This window comes from Erpetoichthys calabaricus, chromosome 13, assembly GCF_900747795.2.
Source record: "Erpetoichthys calabaricus chromosome 13, fErpCal1.3, whole genome shotgun sequence".
Taxonomy (NCBI): domain Eukaryota; kingdom Metazoa; phylum Chordata; class Cladistia; order Polypteriformes; family Polypteridae; genus Erpetoichthys; species Erpetoichthys calabaricus.
The window spans coordinates 41,946,977-41,967,386 of record NC_041406.2 but is presented as its reverse complement, the minus strand read 5'-3'; the positions used below and the strand labels follow the sequence as shown (position 1 = coordinate 41,967,386).

The 20,410-nt window shown below is 37.8% G+C and overlaps 1 protein-coding gene across 2 annotated transcripts; it reads right to left on the bottom strand.

Annotated features, from left to right (window-relative positions):
• Positions 1-4,619: 4,619 nt before the first annotated feature.
• nkiras1 (NFKB inhibitor interacting Ras-like 1) lies at positions 4,620-16,372 on the bottom strand. Of its 2 annotated transcripts, none has more exons than XM_028818170.1 (3): positions 16,012-16,372; positions 5,720-5,961; positions 4,620-5,008 (listed from the first exon to the last, which is right to left on the bottom strand). In XM_028818170.1, the coding sequence occupies exons 1-3, from the start codon at positions 16,103-16,105 to the stop codon at positions 4,766-4,768; spliced, it is 579 nt and encodes a 192-aa protein (XP_028674003.1). In that variant the 5' UTR covers positions 16,106-16,372; the 3' UTR covers positions 4,620-4,765. The 2 variants fall into 2 exon arrangements, with proteins under 2 accessions (XP_028674003.1, XP_051791500.1); XM_051935540.1 differs by having other exon boundaries at positions 4,869-5,507; positions 5,687-5,961.
• Between the last annotated feature and the right edge of the window lie 4,038 nt (positions 16,373-20,410).

The window sequence follows — 20,410 nt, the reverse complement described above, 5'->3', positions numbered from 1 at the left end:
TTTTATTTTAGCTTTTTATTTGTATGACAAACGAAGTGTATTTTCTTGGAATAGAGGTTTGTAAACTCTGTAAACTTTTTTTGAGTTTTGACATACAGTGGCCTAATCAAATTTGTCCGTATTTGAATCGTAGAGGTAGCATCATCACTTGCTTAACTGTGTCTGCTTCAGCTGATAATGATCACATCCAACTTTTTTAACCAGTATTTTTAATATTACCAACATAGTTAGTTTCCTGGTAGTACTACTTATGGTAATTTTGCATACAGTATCTAGATATTAAATGTGTGAGCCTAAAAATTTTTAGGCCACCATTCTGCCCTGTATGTAGCTAATTGTGCCAGATTTCTGCAGTTTCAGGAAAGCTCAAGGATCACAATGGTAATATCATACAGCCGTGGCCAAAAGTTTTGAGAGTGACATAAGTATTGGTTTTCACAATCTGTGTTTTTAGATCTTTTTGTCAGATGTTTCTAAGGTATACTGAAGTATAATTACAAGCATTTCATAAGTTTCAATGGTGTTTATGCAAAGAGTCAATATTTGCAGTGTTGGCCTTTCTTTTTCAAGACCTCTGCAATTTGCCCTGGCATGCTGTCAATCAACTTCTGGGCCACATCCTGACTGATGGCAGCCCATTCTAGCAAAATCAATGCTAGGAGTTTATCAGAATTTGTGGGTTTTTGTTTGTCCACCCCTGCAGTGGGCTGGCGCCCTGCCGGGGTTTGTTCCTGCCTTGTGCCCTGTGCTGGCTGGGATTGACTCCAGCAGACCCCCATGACCCGGTGTTAGAATATACCGGGTTGGACGATGACTGACTGACTGTTTGTCCACCCGTCTCTTGAGGATCGAGTACAAGTACTCAATGGGATTAAGGTCTGGGGAGTTTCCTTGCCATGGACCCAAAATTTCGACGCTTTGTTTCCTGAACCACTTGGTTATTTTGCCTTCTGGCACGATGCTCCATCATGCTGGAAAAGACATTGTTCATCACTAAACTGTTCTTGGATGGTTGGGAGAAGTTGCTCTCGGAGGACTTTTTGGTACCATTATTTATTCATGGCTGTGTTCTTAGGCAAAATTGAGTGAGCCCACTGCCTTGGCTGAGAAGCAACCCCACACATGAATGGTCTCAGGATGCTTTACTGTTGGCATGACACAGGACTGATGGTAGCGCCCACCTTTTCTTCTCCAGACAATTTTTTTTCTGGATGCCCCAAACAATCAGAAAGGGGATTCTTCAGAGAAAGTTCAATCCCTGTACCTTTTGCAGAATATCAGTCTGTCCCTGATGTTTTTCTTGGAGAGAAGTGGCTTCTTTGCTGCCCCTCTTGACACCAGGCCATTCTCCAAATGTCTTGTATCACTGTGTGTGTAGATGCATTCACACCTGCCTGCTGCTATTCCTGTGCAAGCTGTGCACTGGTGGTGCCACAATCCTGCAACTGAATCTACTTTAGGAGATGGTCCTGGCACTTGCTGGACTTTCTTGGACGCTCTGAAGCCTTTTTCACAACACTTGAACCTCTCTATTCTAACTCAGTCAGCATGACAGAGTGATCTCCAGCCTTGTTCTCATCCAAAATCTCATCTATGTTAACGAAAGGATTACTGAAATGATGGCGGCAGGGCCTTTTGTGGCAGGGCTGAAATGCAGTGGAAATGGGTTTTTGGGATTAAGTTCATTTTCGTGGCGAAGAGGGACTTTACAAATAATTGCAATTCATCGGATCACTCTTCATGACATTCTGGAGTACATGCAAATTGCCATCATAAAAACTAAGGCAGCAAACTTTGTGAAAATTAATATTTGTGTCATTCTCAAAACTTGTGGCTATGACTATATATACATACTTATGATATGTGGCATACAGTACCGTTTAAAAAATATTTTCAATAAAAAAACCAAAGACCTGAACAATAGTCTGATTGGTGTTTAAGGAACGCAGTGCCTAGGAATGACAAAATAATTCCAGAATTAAAAACTTGCATGTGACAAGGCAGGAGCATTTCAAGGCCAAGGAAGCTAGATTAGAGAAAGTTGCAGAAGGGGACCTTTAGCTGTGTTGGACAGTCAATGGACAGCTGCAATGACTGCAGGCTTTTATTAAAGCAAAGACCAATTCGGGTAGCTTATGAAACACACCATTTAATTGGATATTTTTATCGCTATCTGGTGTTGCGCTGCTGTCAGCAGTTCCTTCTGGCCTAAATTATGTTTTTTTTTTTTTTTTGTCAAAATTTTAAAAAGCCTGGGGTAAAGACCCTTTAAACCCTCCCTTGGTTCATGATGCATTTATTTTATTTTTTTTCTCCCCAAAGCACCCAGTTAATGATGGACATACATAGAGAGAGATGAAAATGACAAAAATATAGGCAATTATTTGCTGCCTCCCATGTTTGTAAAGTATGGCTTTCCAGATAACAAAAACAAAGACGTTAACATTCTTGAAAAACAAATTAAAAGAAAAACCAAGACTCCAGTAAAGAAAGCATGACATCAGTACACCTATTTCAAAAGGAGTAAATGTCACATTATTTTCTGAGACGACAGGCTAAAAGGCAGAGCAAATGGTCTGATTAAATGAGGAAGCCAGTTAACAAGATTTCCATTTAATTGAAAAATCAGTTGGTAGAAAGGCCTGCTGCCACTGCATCTCTCGGACAATCATTACTTTAAACTGTAAATTGAAAGGAATGCTTAAGATAGTTAAGCTATTTCCAACATTAAAAATGCTGTAGAGTATGTCATTGTAAAGTGATGCTTAAGAATGCCTCAGTGATGAATAAAAATACCCATTATGTTACAAAAAAGCAGTTTCAATGGTTATAGCTTAATTTATTGGGGAATCTTAAGTTTGCATACCCTAAATGTTCTGGTATATGGTTATTTTTCTTTAACTGCATTAGAACTGTACATTAGGAAAGCAAAAGACCACAATGAATGATTTCTTGTGTGATTTCACCTTAAATCTACATGCATTATTCCCAGATGTTCACTTTATTAGCAGAATTCTAATTTGATACTGAGTAGGTGTGAATTAGTTTGCCACACACAACATCATCTCTTTTAAGTTTGCTTTCTAACTTTCACTTCAGTGGGTGAATGCCATTTTTACTTGAAAAATGAAACATATAGACCATTTTGTGATTGCCTACACGGATTCACAACTGTAGTGTTCAGAAATGTAGGAAAAATGTCATTCTTTTGTTTATCAAATGTTTAAAATCTCCATACTGTGACTGCAAGGTATTCACCCTCTTGAAAGTTTTCAGATTTTATTTTTATGCAACATTGAATCTCAGTGGATGTAATTTGGTTTATTGACGCTGATCAAAAGAAAAAGGCTTCAATGTCAGTGAAAACAGATCTCTGCAAAGTGGTCTAAATTATTTACAAATATAAAACCAGTGGATAATTGATAGCACAAGTGTTCACCCCTAAATCACTGGTACAGCCAATTGGTTTTAGAAATCCCATAGTTAGTTCAATGGAGACAACTTGGCTGTAGTCCATTACTTGTCATATAAATGACTGGAAAGTCCATCATTTGGACAATGAACACAAAATAACACTGAATATGTCACTGAAAAGTCACAAGTCAGGGGATTTAGACAAGGAAATATCCAAGTCACCAAATATCCCTTGGAGCCCCGTTAAATTGGTTGAGGAAATGGAAAGTATGGAACAGCTAGAAATCTGCCTAGTGAAGGTAGTCTGCAAAAACTGAGTGATTGTGCAAGAAGAAGATGAGAGGGAGGCCACCAAAAGACCTCTGAATGAGACAGTCTATTGAGAAAGGTGTGCCTGTTGAGCAGTGATCTCCTGCTGTCTAATGCAAATTGTAATCCCTGTGTCAATGCTGGTTTTTGAAATGTCCCCCTTGACTATAACCCCTCTCACCAATAACAAGCACATGCAAAACTTTATGAAAATCTGTTTGGTTGTTTTTTCTTGATTGATGAAGAAACGTTACAATTTTTGTGTTCTGTAGCTGTTATGCTGTGTGTTTACTCGACTATACATCATTATACATACAAACTTTTCAATTCTAAATGGGTATCTGATCTAGTTAATTTTCCATTTGTGACATTCGGCACAAGACAAGAACCACCCTTTAATGGAACAGTCCATCTGTGAAAGTAGTCGTGCACACATCAACACCCAGTCACAATTAGATTGATTTAAAGATACCAATTATCTGAGAAGAAGACCGAAAACCCAGGTTTAAAAAAAACAAAAAAACGGCATAACCAGCACCACAAAAACGTGCAGCTCTGCACCAACAGTAATTGAGCAGAAGCAACGTTACCCACTTTTACACCAAGCTGGCCTCATTCCAATAATTTAGCCCAATATTCCAGGTTTTGAAAACAATATTACAGTTAAGGGCTACAAGTCATAAACACCCAGAACTCATGGATCCTTTTGACTCTGGGAATTTCAAATACATCTCTTTCATTGTGCACCACAGATTTGTGTTTTGTAGTACTACTGCTCTCTCTTTTTATTTACTCCCCCTTATTTTCACAGTTATTAAGTGAACAAACAACAATAAAAATTCCACATCCCTGGTTAGACAGAAGGCAAAACTTGACCTTAAATAGTAAAATTAGACTGACTTGCTAGTCATTGTTTTTATTGTTAAAAGTACATGTAAGACATCTTAATTACAGAATTGAGTACCAGGTTATTTTTACCAGTGGAATTGAAAATCAGACTTGAAAGGCAGTGCAGTGTTTTTTTGACTAATGCGGTCTGTAGTCACAAGTCAGATGACGGAGCCCCTTTGTTCTTCCTGCCTGGTAGCGGAAAGGCTGATTTGCTCTGATGTTGTGTCATGCGACTGGTCAGCACAGTGAAAGGCTCGATTAGAGTTTTGCGCTCTGATACAGTGACTTCCCATAGCTTCACCCTTTCTTCCTTAGCCCACTGCTGTGCCAGTTCAAGGTCTACCTGTCTTTGTTCTTGTAAATCACTTTTGTTTCCCAAAACGATCATTGTAACCTAGAAAACAAGTTTCAAAGGGGAAAAGATGTTTTTTGTAATTTAGTGATAGGCAACCTTCCTTCCTGGTACTGAGACGGCCATAGCTAAACTAAGGAAAAGCACTTCTGGTTCTATGAACCACCTTAAAGATAAGTGCCGTGATTACCAGTGATAATGCCACCATGTTCCACAGTATCCTAGACAGCCCATCAATGCCCACTTTTGCATTTCCCCTAAGCTATGGTTTTTTGGAGGGTGCCTCAGTCACTTCAAGATAAACTTTGAAAGCAATAGTTTGAAATGATTACAGTGAATCATATTTGCAATTAACACATTAAAGAGTAAAAGTGCTCATTTCATGTAGTGGAAGGTTATTGTAGATATCTTTATGAATTATTCCATCAATTTCTTTGAGAAATAAAAATATCACCACCCTGATTTTACAAGAAAATATTACTACACGTATCACCACCTCCATGTCATAAAAGGGATGTGTCAGAATATTTCACAGCTATAGCTGTGTATCATCAGAACTCATGACAAAACACACACAATCCTTTGGACAAGGTACTCTGAAAAACCAAGCTCAATCTGACCTGAAAGGGCACTTTCTATGTGACATATCTGGATACCCCCAGCATTACCACTTTGTATTTTTCAGTTATATTTACACTGATTTGTCTAACACTTTTCTACATATAGAGACAAACATTTTTCTTTTACATTTACCTCTTTTTTATCTCTGAACTTGTCAATGTCTTTTTTCAGTGCATCGACTTTCTTGAACGATTCCATGCTATCCACACTGTAGACAAGCACAAAGCCATCGGCAAGGGAGAAGTAATGCTTTGGTAGCTCTAAGTCATCTTGAAGTCCTTTAGTGTCATAAAGTCGAAGCTGCTCCTTTACTCCTTTGTCAGTTTCCACTGATGCCAAATACACATCTTCAAGTGTTTCATTAGATTCTGACCCTGCAAAGTATAAATATAAGAGGGAAAAACACAAAACAGCATAAATATAAGAGGGTAACAAAAACACAAAATACTATACAAGCAAAACCTGCAATCTTCACAGGAGTGATAAGTAATAGCTTTCCTTTACAAAAAGAAAAAAAAAATCTACAAATCCTTGTTTCTACACTCTCCTGTATATAAAGAATGTATATTATTTGAGTTAATTGAAGAATTAAGCTTTGTGTGTTCCTTTGTATTGCTTTAATTATTAATGTTATTTACTGACTTGTATGTATTGTTGCTACAGCTGAGACTTCTGTTCAAATCCTGGTCCGATTACTGCACTGTCGAGTTTTCAAGTTCCATGTTCATGTTTAAATGGATTTTCTCAATTCCACATCCCAAAGGTGTTTATGGCAGATTGACTAGTAATTGCTAATTTTCGCTATATGAATGAGTGTCTGCTGTCCTGGACAGGGTTGGTTCTAGTCTTTCACCTATTGCTCAAAGGAAATACACAGGCTCCTTGTGACACTGAAATGGATGATTATGAAATAAATAGAAGAAAACGTGACACAATATCCTTCTATGATAGACTTTAATCCTGTCAAAAATTGGTTTGAGTCTTAGATTCAGTTCTGCTAAAATAGGCTACAGTTTCCCTACAATCCTATAATTAAAAATAGGCTCTAAAATTGTGAGATGGTTTTTCCTTTCAGTTTTGGAATTACTCAAATCTGTCACACACACACACAGAAAAGCCATATGTCCCATGTCTTGTTTGTCTTCACTTTACCACCTCTTTTGGCAGTTTAGGACTTCTATAGATTCACACCGTTAATGATGAATTTAACATTTTGTCAGTGTCATGTGCCAATAAGCTACAGACTAGTTTGTTGGTTTGGTGGCCAAATTGAAGCAATTCCTGTCTGTTAGAATAATCCATTTGCATGAAAGTAGTTCTAAGCAAGCACTCCCCTTCCTGTAAATTAAATGAAAATAATATTGATATTGGCTGCATGTTTGTGGTGTAATAGTGGCTGTCCATATCACTACTGTTCTGATTTACAGTGAGCTACCCGTAGAATGAAATGAGTTTCATACACATTATTATAACATTCAAATAAGGAAGTACAACTAATGTGGAACGGACATGGCTCTTTCATAAACATGACACAAGGAATATCCGTCTCCTTGCGCAATCTGTTTCTACTGTCATTAGAAACCTCTTGGTATGCATATTGCAAAGAATAATAAATAATGTATTCCTAGATGACAAGGTTTCAGTGTAAACACAGCCATAACACTCACTATGCATAACTCCTTCATTTGTTTTAATGAGTCAGTATTTGTGTGAAAATTTACATTAATTAATGCAGGGTGGACAGAAAAAACAAAAAAAAACTCCAGACAGCTGGAGAAAAAAATAAAATCTGCAGGGGTTCCAGACCATGAGACCACCCAGTCCCCTCTGGGCATTCTACCTAGCATAAATGAAATAGTCCTCTTTGTATTTAGGGTTCTCACGGAAGGACTTGATGATGATGGTCATGCAGACTTCTGGCTTTTAATCCATCACTGTTGGAACAGCACGGTGCTTTGAGTAGATGGTGGTGGCGCAATTTAAGTAAAATGTATTAGATGTTCTTTATAAGTATTATTGACCACAGCAGAAAGTGTTTCACCAAAAAAAATACAATAGTTTACCTTAAAATATATGCACCAATTTTTTTATATATAAATTGATACCAAAAATAGCTAATGAAATAAAATTTTAATAACAATAAGAACAAAATTTAAAAAAAAAATTTTACACATAAATTACAAGTTGCTAAAACCATTACATATTTGTTCTATGTGATAATGTGAAAGTTATTACTTTATCATTTTTTTACAATGGCTATGGCCAAGTGACAACAGAGGACAAGAAAGAAATACAGGAAGTTAAATTATGTAAAAGATAAACCTTTAGGGTTTAAGGTCTTCAGAATTTCCACAGTACAAAGTTTTGTTTTTTTTTATATAAAAAAAAAAGTTGCATCTCTTGCCTTCTTTCTATTTAGAAGGACTAGGGGGCTTCACCCCCTGCTCGCTTCGTTCGCCAACCCCCATGTTTGGTTTTCTGGATACACACTTTTAAGATTTTTTTGTTCTTTGAATTGTTGCTATTTAATTAGTTTCACTTTTATTTCAGAACTTATGTAAAAACAATATTTGGAATCTTTCGAGTCCCAATATGCTGAATCTTTTAAATGAGGTCTGTGAGATGTGTTTAATGACTTTGTACCATAATTCAGTATAGCTTTCTCTGTTTGGAATTTCAGCACAGACAAAACGATCTACATCATCAGCAGTTAATAATTTTTTTTGCAAAGTAACCAATAAATGTATGTGAGGTACACCCCGTTTTTGAAATTCTCTGATTTAAACTTCAAAGCCTTACAATATTTACATACTTCTGACATATCACCTGTGTCCATATATTCGATCTTTATTCACCTTTTAGTTATTTCTCCGAGTAATAATTTCTCTTTTTTTGCGCTAATGCGACGTTTACTTTCTTTTTTTGACACTGTCGTTTTTTTCTGCTTTCATATTCTGTATCTAGCTCTGCATGTGTTTTGCGCCTACATTTTTTTTGAGTCTTTTGAATTCCAGTTTTCATTATCTCTAACCTGCTCTGCATGTGTTTGGCCCCTTTGTTTTGTAACCTCTTTATGACATTTTACTTTGTTTTCTACTCTGTCTTTTATTTCTGACCTCGCTTTGTCCTGCTTTTTTTCAATGACACCCGGTCCATGGTGATTATTTTCCCTTTTTCGAGTAATAATTTCCGTTTGTTTGCGCTACTGCGATCTTTACTTTCTTTTTTTATAGTTTCTAATTTTCCTACTTTCATATTCTTTACCTTTCTCCACATTTGTATTAGCGCATACATTTTTTTTTTTGAGCCTGCCTTTCATATTCCACTGCTTTCATAATCTCTAACCTGCTCTGCATGTGTATAGCGCCAACATTTATGACCGTGTTTATGAAGTTCTACTTTGTCTTTTACTCTTTTTAATTCTGAGCCCGACTGGACGTGCTTTGTTTCAGTTTCACTTGTTACGGGCTGATAATTACTTTCATTATTTTCTGAATTTGCACCTAGATTATTTTTTCTTTTTTGCTCTTTTTTCTCTCTAACGCTTTTGAGTCTCTTTTCTCTGCGTTGCTTTCTTCTTTCGCTTAGTCGTTGACTTTCATTTATAACATATTGTCCTTATACACTTTATATGCACTGAGTCCCTGGATCTGTGTGTGCTCAAATCCTTCACAAGACTGAATGTTTTGCTGCCCCGTTGTTTTATTTGATACTGATCGTAAGTAGGGCGTGTCTTGCAAGAATCTCATGTTCTACGTCATCGCAAAGACAGTCCTGGGTCAATCTCTTGGCACAATGTCTCGTGTTTAAGGTCCTCGCGGGTCTTTTAACTGTCTTCCATGATCTTAACGTGAAGATCACGTCTCGACGCCCTTCTGTTTCTCTCCAGGATTTTTTTTATAATAGCGAGAAATAACTGTAAACTTTTTTTTCCCTTCAAACTAGAAGCAGCACCAGACGTTGCATAAGTAAGCTATTTTAAGCTCTGGTCCTTTTGTCTGTTAGTCTGGCTTCAGTCTGTTCTGGTGTTTCACTTGCTCGGAGCCACCAAGTGGCACTGTCATTCAAATTGTACTAAATGAATTAAAAACAGGGTCCCTGAACATATTCTACAGTATTCATATTCTGGGCCTGGACATATTGTACGGTCTTCCTCTGATCAAATGTGGGAGGTGTGCACATTTTGGCAGATTGGTCCAACAGTGTGGATTTGTATACCAGACACACAGATAGGGTGGTCCAGATCTAACTATGCAACTTTTAATACCATGCAATAATTGCATAATTAGATCTGGACCACCCTGTATGTGTGCAGTATATACACACACAGAGTTTGAGTTTTATACATTAGAGAGTAAGCCTTCTTTGTTAATGAAAATTGAAAATGACTTTGAAATCACTGCAATGCGACATCCAGATCTTTGAATATGTATATAATGTCTGATTTAACCTTTCAGCAAGCAGATACTGTATCTTTTAAGTTATTGGTTTTAAGATTTTTTCCCTTTTGCAATAACCAGAAGGTAGAACAACATGATTATCCTTATCAGTCTATGTGAGAAATGTTTGTCACAGTAAGATGACTGGGCATGTAGCTGTAGCTGAAAACCAACACATTAGTGCATTTCAGTCTACTGAAGAAATTCATTTTAAGTTGAACTTCAAATGGTTTCAAAGCAGTGACTTTATAAACCCATATTACTAACCGAGAATGCTAAACCGGATGATGGACGCAGGCACATCCGGCCATGGGCCGTAGCTGCAAAAAGACGTACTGCGCCGGCGCAACAAACAGTCCGCGAGAGTCGGCTGAGGACCCGAGAAAGGCGGACAAAAGAGGGCGACAGAGGCGGATGAGGGTCCGCGAGAGACGCAGGCGCAAAAAGAGTCCGACAGGAGCACAGAAAACAGGAGTGAGCACATACAGAAAGGAGTCACAAAAATGAGGCTCAACAAGCACCAAAATAAGGAAAAAAAACATTAAAGAGTACTCAAACGAGGGGAAAGCACGAAACACATTGCACACGAAACTAAACACACCACAAAAAAAAAGAACAGACGAGCGCACAATAGCAAGGCACGACCATACCCCCGCCACCCTACAGGCACGGGACGGGACGGGACACACACCAAGAGGGGGATTCAACAAGCCCATGGAAGACCAAAAAAAAGAACACAAAACCACCCCACAGACCCTACAAGCAAGGGACGGGACACACACAAAGAGGGGGAGAGAGGCGGATGAGGGGCCGCGAGAGACGCAGGCGCAAAAAGAGTCCGACAAGAGCACAGAAAACAGGAGTGAGCACATACAGAAAGGAGTCACAAAAATGAGGCTCAACAAGCACCAAAATAAGGAAAAGGCACATAAAAGAGTACTCAAACGAGGGGAAAGCACGAAACACATTGCACACAAAACTAAACACACCAAAAAAAAAGAACAGACGAGCGCACAATAGCAAGGCACGACCATACCCCCCCCCCCCCCCACCCTACAGGCACGGGACGGGACGGGACACGCACCAAGAGGGGGATTCAACAAGCCCATGGAAGACCAAAAAAAAGAACACAAAACCACCCCACAGACCCTACAAGGAACGGAGACGTGAACAACGCGCAAATGAACTGACAGAAAAAAAAAAAGCAAGACGCGAAAAGCGCAAAGCTCAAATGACCGACATACAAAAACGGACAAGGCTCGATACAAACAATGCACGGCGTAGACTGAAACGGACTTTGCGCAAAGCCGAGGCGAATAAAAAAAAAAGAAAAAAATAGCGCGTCACAAATAATGGACATGCAACAAAAAGGCAAGCAACCGCAAAAAGCAAAACATGCCCGTCGCGGTCATCAACGCCACGCACCTGTTAAACGCTTACGACAATTGGCTGAAAACGCCTTCAATAAGGAATCCACTATTGAGGAAAATTCATTGGGATTAATGAATGTCATTTGCAATCATTGTCATTCACTTAACTTCACAGAAGAAACAACTGGCAATACAAATAATGAATTTACACGTTGTTGTCAAAAAGGTCACATTAGACTGCCTCCTTTACATTCATATCCTGAATATCTAAAGAAGCTTCTAACTAACGATGTGCCTGAAAGTAAAAACTTTATGAACTGTATTAGATCCTACAATAGTTCATTTGCTTTTGCATCTACCGGAGTAAATATCAGGCCACCAAAAGGCAATGGCCCATACTGCTTTCGCATATGTGGACAAATATTGCATCGCATTGGAACAGTGCACCCTGAAACAAATCAACAACGCAAATATGCACAAATCTACATCCTAGATCCGGATGAGGCGATCTATCAACGCATGAACCTTCCTGAAAACAAACAATGCACAGAGCTTATAATGAGAAACGTCACTCATGTCATAAACAATCACCCATTAGCTAAGTCTATAAAAATGCTACATGAAGTTGAAAAGGAGGCAAATACAAAAGCAAATGCAGAAGGTATAGCAGCAACTACAATTGCTTTGGTCTTGATAAAGGACAAAGAACAAGATCCAAGACGATACAATCTGCCCGTCGTTAATGAAGTGGCAATTGTCTTTCAAAGTAAAGATGGTGAGCCTCCATTTCACAGAGATATTGTTCTACATTTACGTCCTGATAAAAACAACACACCTACATTCAAACGCATAGACATTTGCTTTCCGCTTCTTGATACTTTAACATACCCCATATTATTTCCAACTGGACAGGAAGGATTGGCTCTTATGCTCCTTGGGTATACATTGGAAAACTTCCATTTACCAAATGTTCCAGATTCCTTACCGGATATAAATTACACACCTATTGATCTACAACAAGAAGAACGAATTGCACAAACTATGCTTTCCTCTTTAAATGAATTACAATCTGATGCTTTTCAACAAATTATTCATGCCACGGAGGACAACAGCCCTATACCCAAATGCTTCTTTCTTGACGGCCCTGGAGGAAGCGGAAAAACATACCTTTATGAAACACTTATACATTTCTTTGCTGCAAGACAACAGATGATTATCGCATCTGCTACAACCGGAGTGGCAGCAAATCTGTTAATAAATGGTCGTACATGTCACTCAATATTCAAAATACCGGTCCCAATCACAGAGACATCAGTATCCACTATGAACATTCACAGTAGCAATGCCCGAGACATCCGTCTTGCAAAACTGATAATTATTGATGAATGTACAATGGCATCCAGTCACTTACTCAACACCATTGATAAACTTCTACAAACGTTGATGAATAATAATATTCCCTTTGGAGGAAAAGTTCTTTTATTAGGAGGAGATTTTAGACAATGCTTAGCTATTGTTCCACATGCCGTGCGCTCAGCTATTGTTCAGTCCACCTTAAAACACGCAGACAATTGGCATTGCTTTAAAACAATACAGTTGGTACAAAACATGCGATGTCCAGATCCAGAATATAACAGTTGGCTAATACAACTGGGAAATGGTACACTCACAAATACAGATGGACTTCACCCAGATATTATTTCCATTCCACAATCCTTTATCTCAGACGACTTAGTAAAAGAGATATTTGGAACAGCAATCACATTAGACCAAATACCCCTGTTAACACAACGCACTATATTATGTCCAAAAAATATTAATGTTAATCACATTAATAACCAAGTCATTTCATTACTTCCTGGAGAGACACAGATCTTTCTAAGCTCAGACAAAGTTGACTCTGATGACAATGAACATATAAATTTCCCCTTAGAATATTTGAACACTATTAACCCTGCCGGATTACCACAACACAACCTTACCCTTAGAAACGGAACAATAATCATGCTATTAAGAAACCTTAACACAAAACAGGGTTTATGCAATGGCACACGGTTAGTCGTCAACACCATGACACGCAATGTTATTCAAGTAACAGTTCTTACAGGATCACATGCTAACAATACTGTTCTCATTCCTAGAATTGACCTTACAAGTTCTGAGCTAGAATTACCTTTTGCATTGAAACTCCGACATTTCCCCATTAAACCTGCATTTGCCATGACCATCAACAAATCACAAGGACAAACCATGGACAAGGTTGGCATCTACCTCTCTGAACCCGTTTTTGGACATGGACAACTTTATGTTGCCTTCTCACGTGTTCGCCGTTCATCTGACGTTAAAGTTAAAATTATAAATAATCCATGCCAAGGAAGACTCATTCAAGGACAAGACACCATCTTTACTACTAATGTTGTATACAAAGAAATATTCCAATAAAACATTAATATATGACAAACACTCTATTTGTTATTTCTATGGGCATCATCCAAAGCTGCACACTATTCTATATCTAATTCATACATCTGACTCTTTCTCATGTCCCAACGCCAGGGGTTGGCGAGCGAAGCGAGCAGGGGGCAGAGCCCCCTAGTTATATATATTTTAAATTAACACCATTTAAGCTGTTTCATGTCAGTGTTTACACCTTGAAAACTTCTGAGCTAGATTTGTTTAACATAAGACAAATAGGTCACACTTAAATGAAACTTTAATTGTGGTGACTTGTTTACATTTGAACATCAAAAATTCTCAGTTAAATGCTTTAGTTTATCACATTTAGTCAAGTAAAATCTCTTGTGCAAAAGCTTAATAAGAGTTTTAGCTATTAAGTACAAGAAGTCAGATTCCTCATTTATTTTTTTTGTGTTTTGTCACCTTATTTGTGCTTACAGTTTATTCATAATAACATTTTCTCAGACTGTTCTACACAGTGCAGGGTGGGCAGGTAACTAGAATTTAGGATACCAGCACTGACAGTCAAACACACTCACCAATACTGGACCAATTCAGTGACATCCGTCAACCCTACAGTATGCTTTTGGAATGTTAATGGAAACTAAAACTCCCAAAGAAAACCCACATGAACACTGGAATTACATGGAAACCCAAAATATATGGTGATTTGCTTTGAATTCTTATCAAATAATTCTTATATAGCAAAATAGCTGGAATTGAGGCACATTTCACTTTACCTACCAGGTACTGTGTAAATTTACCTTTTACAGTATATCTTAAGCCACATGTTAAAAACAACTTCCTTCAATTTTAGTTAATGCTTTCTCTTTTTAGACAGTAATCGTCAATTACCAAGTAATACACATTTTCCCTTTGCTGATATAATGCTACACTTGCTTCATTCGAGCAGAAGTTACAAAAGCAGAAATTAGTAAACCAGTACTGCTATGAAAGAGCATAACATAAGGAAGAATGTAATGTATAAAAAAAGAATATTGAATTTCCCTTTTGACTAGGAACTGAAAAATTACTCAATATTGTTTAGATCAAATGTCACTTTGAATTATGTTACTGAATATTCCAATCAAGTTTCTTTTGTTAAACACCTACACAGTCACTCTTTTAAGTAATGCAGTTAGAATGAATCACTGAACACAGGGTGGTACAATTAATCCCAATTTCTAATGAGAGGTGTTTGTAAAATGGATCAGGCAGATGCAGCATAATGAAGAGATCCAGTCATATGATGTGCCATTAACCAACAGAGCTTGCTGCTGTGACAACTCCACGAGAGTTAACTATTTCTTGTGACTGTCCACACATCAAGAGGATTAAGGGACAAATGCCAATATCAGGAAAAAAATGGGGGGGGGGGTGATAAGACTGAGTCAAGTAATTTTTTCTTTCTTTGTTCTACAGTATATTATTATTGTATTATTTATCACTTTGCGATAGAAATAGAAAAACTTTAAGATAGAGAGTCGTTTTTAAACATGTAAGTCTTCAAACAGTGCTTCCAGGCACCCTCAAAATGCTATGTAACAATGAAAACAAAGCAAGTCTGTTCAATCGTAATAGAAAGGGCAGGTTGCAAGGTTTCTTGCCGACACTCTATTAATTGTTAACTAATTATCAGTTGTAAATTAACTTTTCCTTCATTCGCTGTTCACCCATTTATTTTTAAATAACTGCTCTGTTCCAGAAAATTAGACCAAATTAGCTGTAAATGTATTACATTCTAAACAGTTATATTGCAATTTCCAATGATGTGACAGCAAATAGCAGTTAATTAAATACGCACCTATGTCTACTTATTAGTAATTGACATTTTTTTTTAAAAAAAAAACTTTCTTTGTGCGTGACATACGAAATCGATCTGAATTTTGATGTGAGTTTTGCTGAAACTCCAGTGAGGTTCTACAAGACAAGGAGCTACAAAAAAAAAAAGGACGCAAGATCCAGGTAGTCCTTTGAGGGATAAAGTGAGTCTCTAAGATAAGCATCGAAACAAAATTAAAGCTGGCTCTGCTGTTGCATTTCCAAAGGGCAGTATTTTCCAGCCACTTTTGACTCTGCATTTCCCATTTGGATTCTTTTGCATCTTTAAATCCACACTGAGAAGTCCTCGAGAATACGACAGGTACAGTACACCCACCTACTTGATGGTTAGCGTAGAGCAGCTGTTCCAGTATAGCTGTCTTCCCAACTGACGCCAGGCCGCATATGACAACTTTCCAACCCTTCCCCATTCTCTCTCTTATCGAGCGTGCGTTTGATTCCTCTCGGGACTTAGACAGATAAATTAATCGGAGGAAGTTCCCTGGTTTAGTTGGAAAGACGCTGGGATATAACCGAATAATCCCGAACCACTACTCAGGAAGCGTAAACAAAATAAGGTCCCCAACATGTATTCACGCCTTGTCGGGAGGCTGTCCAAGCAAACACTAAACGTAAGTTAACACGGCATCACCTGTGAAGCAGACGGACCTAGCGCGAGCGTTCTGTGCGCATGCGTAAATATGAGGGGACGCTGGCGCTCACTTACCGTAGGCAGTCGCGTTTTTGTCGCGGTGTCGAGTGGATGGCACGTCTCGTGGAGTAGGAAGAAGCGTTAGCTTAGCAAACGTTCTAACTTGATGTTTGCGTCGTGATAATCATGATGATACAACACATCTTTGCCAAATATGAAATTATGTATGTGTATCTATAATAACTGAAGTTGCTCCGATAGCATAAACATACGGTAGTTAAGTTGCAGTTGTAAGAGTTTGAGAAGCGAGCTTGTTTCGGCGCCGTGACTGTACCGGGCCAATGCAGGTAACACCAGTTCTGACGACCCGTGGTTTATAGAAGGTCATTTTTATAAGTTTTTGTTAATCGGTGGAGGCCGGCCCCTACCGATGGTTCATTATACTCAGATACTCCCATCTCATGTGAAAAGCTTGATGTGAGTGTGCGAGTTTGTTTGCACACACATGCCATTTGGTAAGGACGAGACAATGAACCACTTTGGAACCTAAAATATGAACGGGAGTTTAGGGTGTGCCTTTTAACTTAAGTGAGTTTTAAGGAAAGCGCTTTTTCCATGATTTTGACCCCTGAAATAATTCATTTGTCACGCATAATTGCGGTCTGTGAAACAAACCATTTTTTTCAAAGGACTGCAATTAGCAAAGTGTTTTCTGCTACAAAATTTAAGTTTGTTCAGCCTTAAATGACATACCCAGGCACCGCCAGATGCTGCTGCTAAATTTCTGTAAACAGCAGGGTCAATATTGGCACATGTACAGAGCACAGTGAAATTCTGACTTATATGTGTTAATCAAAATGCAACACTCCACCATGACTCTTGTACAAATAAATAATTAAAAACAAAAGGAGTGTTTAATAGTGGTGCAGGGAGCAATGAAGCTTCAGGTTTAGACAGACCTGTCTAGGGCTGCCAACTCTCTTTTTCTGGAAATGAGGACATTTGGGTCGAAAAATTAGGACTTTTGAGGACACCTTTCCATATGATGCCATAATACGCCCTTTATACTGTCTTATGCTTTTTTAAAATGATATAAACCTTTAGTAGCAGTTTATCACTATAATTATGATATGATGGCCACAATCACTGGCAATCTAATAACCCATTAAATATTTTGAATATGTCAAGTTTCTTAAATTAACAGACTTCATTCCTTTCATTCTTATTTGGATAACTTAATGGTTGTAAACCTATAAAAAACTATACACATGGTAAATTCATTTCTAGTAAAATAAAAATAATTTTACTCTTTTCAATTTAGTTTATTTGCATTTATCTACATTCTTTTATATTTTTCCACTGAAGCTATTTTTCTCAGTAAATCTGTGTTCTTGGATAAATATGAATAGAAATCTTTACATAACATGCTACTGAAATTGAATCTTGTGAGCATTAGCCCCTCAATTGAATCTGTTCTGTCCTTTCGAAAACAAGGATATTTGTTGTTCAAGCAGTCTGTGAACTTGCACTTTCTTTTTAGCATAATGGGTATTCCTGAATTTATGTAAATGAAAGAATTATAAAAATATTATTAAATTACTTTAAGAAGTGACTTATTACTTGATCAACTGATAACTAAAAAGATATTGCATTTATATGACAGAATAAATGTGTGATTTTTTTTAATTAACTGAAACTTTAATAGTTGACTCATTCATTTACAATTATAAATTCATTTTGGGACAACGGGTAGTAATAATATTTTCCTTTAAAATATTACAATGCAGTACTTACTCGCACTTAAATATGACGGACTGTATCTGGATGTATGAAATTCCTTGTTTAACCAACCTGCCTAAAGAAGAATTGAAAATAATATCTCGCATAGAAAATGTGATATTGTAATTTTGATTTTTGAATAAATTCACTTAGTTATGGTGAAGCAGGATTGCAAATAATTAAGGAAAGGAGCAACATTTATAATGAACTGTCGACTTGCCAGGAAGATAAAGCTGAATTCAAAAGATGAAGTGAAAAAGCCAAGTTGGACAAATATCAACTATTCTCGTCAATAACTGTGTTGTTTACTACCGGAATGGAAGTGAAGCTTCTGGGAAAAAAGTGTGCGCACTACTTCCGCAAATGCTGATTGATATACGTCTTTCAGTTTTTACCAATGATAAGGATATGGACATTTTCAAGTTTTAAGAGCCAAAATTCCGGACATTTTCAAAATTTTATAAATTCCTCCTAGACAGTCCATGGCATGTTAATAATGAGGACATGTCTGGGAAAATGAGGATGATTGGCTGCCCTAGACCTGTCATCAGTATGGTGAACATTGTTGAAACCAGGCAGTTACCATGACATTACCATGGACCTAGCAAGATATTCCCAGTTTAGCATAGGTTCCAGGGAAGAACCAACCACAGTGCCTCAGGATTTATTCTAAGCTATAGTTCTTCCAATCCAATGCTTAGTTGTCCAGCGATTTTTAGATAACCAGGCCATGCCTTCACCATTCTCTTGCTTGCCTGGAGGTTTATCATCATCTGCTGTCTAGTCAATAACTGGCCTGCTCATCCTCCTGAACTGGAGCATAACTCCCTCTACCAAAATATGTACAGTGTCTACTGATTGGAGTGTTTCTATTAATCTTTTTTAAAAGCAATAGAGTATGACAGCACCATTCATTCATTCATCTTGTAGAGGTAAATGAGATAGTATACCACCACCATGTGTCTGTCACCTCATGTAGTCCTTCGTTCTCTTACAGCTTGAAATCTAATTGAGGGGCCGCATTTCTGTTTACATTTACACACAGTCCCCTGGATTTTTACCTGACTGCTACTGACAATGGCTTAATGACTTTCCTGGTTTATCCTAACACTTGTGGTGAAGGTATGTGCCTAATCTGTTCTTGCCTAAGCACACACATACTGTATTCTGTAGTCAGGACCTGTGAAGACTTTTACTCTTGGACCTGGGAATGTTTTAACAACAAGGCCACTGGGACAATAATTTATTTGCCTAAAAGAATTACAATAGGTGTGAAGTTTATTGATTCCTGTACTGTTGTCCAGTACCCTCACAGAACCAGGAGCAGGCATTTACTGTCTTAATTGTGTTGGCCTCTGGACATGAAGATAGCCAACTGAATGTGGACTATGTGGTTAGAGTGTTACATTGATCCATCAGTCGTTGGATTCAATAGTGTAGTCTGTACTTTCCACACACATACCTGAGTGAATACCTGTGTCTTAAAATTTTTCTCTATGTCACTCTGTCCTTTCTAGGATGCCCCCAAGCTAAGGAACACGCTGTTTCCTAATGTTTCTGTTGCAGTGATCACATTCTGATCTGGCAGGATTTACAGTATGTCTTGGTCACCGTCCAATAAAATGTATTGCTTTCTTCACTCACTATATGGAAAATACTTCATTATATCAACTATCTGTCTTTCTCCTCCAGAAGAGATAACCTGGACTGATGCTGAGTTTCTGAAATAAACATAATCTGTTGCCATACTCTTTATCCCAATCATAAAGACCCTGCTAGAAGTGGCTTAGGGCTGCTGCCTTATCAGTTGTGTAATATTTTTTGCATCACCAGTTTCCAGATATTGAAGTGACCCTTGTGATTCAGTTTCAGTCATTGGTAACCATAAATTGGCCCAGTGAGTTTAGATGTACGTCAGTGTGTCTGTTTGTTGAGTTGTGCCCAGTGCTGCAGCTTTACGACTCACCCTGCTTTTTGTAGGTGCTGTGACACTGTTTAAATTATCCTGATTTCAAAATAAACTTTTATTATTGGTTTAATTGGGTATGAATTGTGTCCAGGGTGGATTCTATGACCCCAAAGTTCAGTCACCAATAAATGTGTTAATAGGTAAAATTTTTGCAAAACAAACTAATACATTCTGGCCACTAGCTATTTTGTATGTCGATGATGTAAGTATTTCACTTTGTTGCCAACAAAAAAGCCATTATTAACTGGCATTCAAATGTGTGCACTTTTTCAAGCTGTAGCTTAAATCAGAACTCTCCTTACTGCACCAGTATTAAGATCCAATAATTATATGTCA

Bases quoted from the DNA above. Each gene is read 5' to 3' on its own strand.
- nkiras1 (XM_028818170.1), bottom strand. From the start codon at position 16,105: ATGGGGAAGGGTTGGAAAGTTGTCATATGCGGCCTGGCGTCAGTTGGG. The intron at 5,962-16,011 runs GTGGGTGTACTG...TATACTTTGCAG, and splicing joins CTACGCTAACCATCAAGTAG to GGTCAGAATCTAATGAAACA. The intron at 5,009-5,719 runs GTAAATGTAAAA...CTTGTTTTCTAG, and splicing joins AGTTCAGAGATAAAAAAGAG to GTTACAATGATCGTTTTGGG.